General features: G+C 34.8%; 1 protein-coding gene across 1 annotated transcript; it reads left to right on the top strand.

The window, feature by feature from the left end:
- Positions 1–245: 245 nt before the first annotated feature.
- Positions 246–2,227, top strand: LOC106342273 (phospholipid-transporting ATPase 3-like). Its single transcript, XM_013781153.1, has 6 exons — positions 246–293; positions 510–731; positions 854–1,021; positions 1,128–1,490; positions 1,584–1,690; positions 1,821–2,227. Exons 2-6 carry the CDS (start codon positions 582–584, stop codon positions 2,119–2,121), a joined length of 1,089 nt encoding a protein of 362 aa, XP_013636607.1. The 5' UTR covers positions 246–293; positions 510–581; the 3' UTR covers positions 2,122–2,227.
- Positions 2,228–3,448: the final 1,221 nt, after the last annotated feature.

The following is a 3,448-nucleotide window of genomic DNA, read 5'->3' on the forward strand; positions in this document are numbered from 1 at the left end:
ATCTCTGCTCTGATACCATGTTAACTTGGTGTAAAAGTGTTGTTTATTCACGTACTCTCTTCACGTATATATATTACAACGAGATCACCCACTCTAGATACTCAAGATCTCTCTCAACTAATTACACCATTATCTTAACAACTCAAGTATATCTAAACTCATCATTATCCTCCAACAATTTCCCTTGTTTCAAATTTTAGATTTTTTTTCCATAGGTTTGTTTATTTCTCAAGTCTCTGTTAAACTGCACGTCAGTTGTATGCTGTCGTGTTTCTCCGTTACAGAAAGCACAGGTAAGGTTTAGATGACTTTCAAAATAAATTCTTGCAGGTTTGGCCTTTAAAGAGAGCTTATATACTATTTTGTTTTGGGGCTTTGATTTGGAAATTGGTAATCATTTATTTTTATGGGTTTGAATTTCCGGCACTTAATTCATGTCCAGTGAGTAATTTGGTCATATATGTTCTTTGAACCGGCGTCTAATTTTCCAATATGCGGTCTATTTTTAGGTGACAAGCTTAGTGAGAAAAGGCGCAAAAAAGATTACTCTTAGTATTGGTGATGGTGCCAACGATGTAAGCATGATTCAAGCAGCTCATGTTGGTATAGGAATAAGTGGGATGGAGGGAATGCAAGCTGTGATGGCTAGTGATTTTGCCATCGCTCAGTTCAGATTTCTTACTGATTTGCTTCTTGTCCATGGACGGTGGTCATATCTTAGAATCTGCAAGGTTGAGTTTGTCTTTTGCCGCAAAACTTTTTGAAACATCTAATGATCTTTTACTTGGCAGATTGCGGCATAACATGCTTATTTTTTTTTTCATCAATGTTCTTATGATCTCTTACTTGGCAGGTGGTCATGTATTTCTTCTACAAGAATCTTACCTTCACTTTGACTCAGTTTTGGTTTACATTTCGAACTGGATTTTCTGGTCAAAGGTTCTACGATGATTGGTTCCAGTCATTGTATAACGTTTTTTTCACTGCTCTTCCTGTCATTGTCCTTGGGCTGTTTGAGAAGGTACCAGCTTTTCTCGATCTCATAAAACATTCGCATACCCATCTTAAATTACTTATTTTCATTTTTTTTTATTTGAGAACTAATTTCTATATTGTGTCCTTGATAGGATGTGAGTGCGTCCCTTTCGAAGAGATACCCAGAACTGTATAGGGAGGGAATACGTAACTCATTTTTCAAATGGAGAGTCGTAGCAGTATGGGCTACTTCTGCTGTGTATCAGTCTCTCGTCTGCTATCTCTTCGTGACCACCTCTTCTTTTGGCGCTATAAATTCATCAGGCAAAATATTTGGTCTCTGGGATGTTAGCACATTGGTTTTCACATGTCTGGTGATTGCTGTGAACGTGCGCATTCTTTTGATGAGCAATTCCATTACAAGATGGCATTATATCACAGTTGGTGGGAGCATTCTTGCGTGGCTTGTTTTTGCTTTCGTATACTGTGGGATTACGACATCACGTGATAGAAATGTAACACCAGCCTACTACTTTCCTTTGAGTATATCTTTTGTTGTGTGATGTTTTTTGTTTGTTTGTAACTTAAAAATCTCATTTTTTCTGCAGGAAAATGTCTACTTTGTCATATATGTCCTGATGAGTACATTCTATTTCTACTTCACATTGCTGCTTGTTCCCGCTGTCTCCCTTCTAGGAGATTTCATCTACCAAGGGTAAGTAAAACCGTGATATTATCAGTTTCAGTGTGGCTATCTCGTGTATAATCACTGAAATAGAGCGTACACAGTATGTTTTTTCTAATGATTATGACATGAGTGAATCTATATGCTTTTACTGATGCAGGGTTGAGAGATGGTTCTTCCCGTATGATTATCAGATCGTTCAAGAAATTCATAGGCACGAGTCCGATGCAACCAAAGCGGATCACCTGGAGATAGAGAACGAGCTCACACCTCAAGAAGCGAGAAGCTATGCGATATCCCAATTGCCACGGGAGCTCTCAAAGCACACTGGGTTTGCATTTGATTCACCAGGTTATGAATCTTTCTTTGCGTCCCAGTTAGGTGTATACGCGCCACAGAAGGCGTGGGATGTGGCAAGGAGAGCCAGTATGAGGTCACGGCCTAAAGTACCAAAGAAGTAGAACTGATATATATACATTATTGCTGATTGGGGAGTTTGTTTTTGTTAGGCCTTAGTTTTTTAAATATACAGTAGGTAGAAATGAACCTCTTAAGGTGTTTTACTAATGATCGTTTTAAGTTTGTGTTTTGCTTTAAACGCCAATTTATAACTCCACTTACGAACTCAGTTATGGAGAGGCAAGAATTAGGTAGGATACTTATTCGGTTATTCCCCGTGTACATACATTTGATTTACGCCTTTGAGGTCATTTTTTCTCCTTTTTATTCTTAAAATCTATATATTTATTATTGTATACCATTTTTCTAAAAATATTTCATTATTTTGGAGTACTCCCAAGCATGATGAAAAGCTACACAAAAGCATCTAAATAAACTATTCTTATCAGGAATCTAACATATCGAAGACCTCCAACTCTTCTTGTCATTCTCTCTGATAGTTAAGAGTTCACAAGCATCTAAGTAAAGAGATGAGAGTAGACGGAAGACCTTAGATCTTTGTTTAGGATCGTTGGAAAAATGTAGAACTTACTGGACATAAGAAAGTCATGAATTAACAACGGAAAGAAGAAGCAAATAGTAGGTCCTGGCAGAGTGAACATTAATCAAATTATTGAAGGTCACAAAATTAAGGAATACTCCCTCCGTTTCATTAAGATAAAAGTTTTAGAAAGAAATTTTGTTTCAAAAAGATAGATTTTTTTATGTTTTCAATAAAAAATTACAAATTTCAATCAAATTAATTGGATTTATGGAAAGACTATTAGTTAAAAAGCATTTGAATTTGATAATTTCAAAAAACGATGCATGATTAATGTTCTCTTAATATGTGTGTAAACACCAAAACATCTATCTTTAAAAAATGGAGGGAGTATTATATAAGACATTCATATGTAGTTTGACACTATAGCATTTGTTATCATCTTGAGGAAAGTATGTAAGCGCTAAAATATATATTTGATTACTAAAACTTATTCATATATGATGAGTTATTGACTATAAAATTTTAATGTTTCATTTACTTTTGTGTTTCTTAACCTTGAGAACTGTTTTTGGATGGATTTTCCTCCGTATTTTGAACTTTACTTTTATTTACTGATAAATTCTGGATTTTTAATGTAAAAGTTTCTCAAACAAAACAAAATTAGAGTAATTTAAACTAAAATGTAATAGCCCAATGTAATAACCCCCCACCCCATCAAATTAAATTTATTGTATCGTTAAATGAAAACAATGTTATTTTAGAGAAGCGGATAAGGAGTTTGAAGTTGTGTTATGCATATTCAAGTAGGAAAAAAATCATTAAAACACTTATATAAGAATTTGCAA

Source organism: Brassica oleracea, chromosome C4 (assembly GCF_000695525.1).
Source record: "Brassica oleracea var. oleracea cultivar TO1000 chromosome C4, BOL, whole genome shotgun sequence".
Taxonomy (NCBI): domain Eukaryota; kingdom Viridiplantae; phylum Streptophyta; class Magnoliopsida; order Brassicales; family Brassicaceae; genus Brassica; species Brassica oleracea.

What these genes read in the sequence shown, in the direction of transcription:
- LOC106342273 (XM_013781153.1), top strand. Translation starts at nt 582, where the DNA reads ATGATTCAAGCAGCTCATGTTGGTATAGGAATAAGTGGGATGGAGGGA. An exon ending in TCCTTGGGCTGTTTGAGAAG is followed by an intron (nt 1,022 to 1,127) that starts GTACCAGCTTTT and finishes TGTCCTTGATAG; the next exon opens with GATGTGAGTGCGTCCCTTTC. An exon ending in GGAGATTTCATCTACCAAGG is followed by an intron (nt 1,691 to 1,820) that starts GTAAGTAAAACC and finishes TTACTGATGCAG; the next exon opens with GGTTGAGAGATGGTTCTTCC.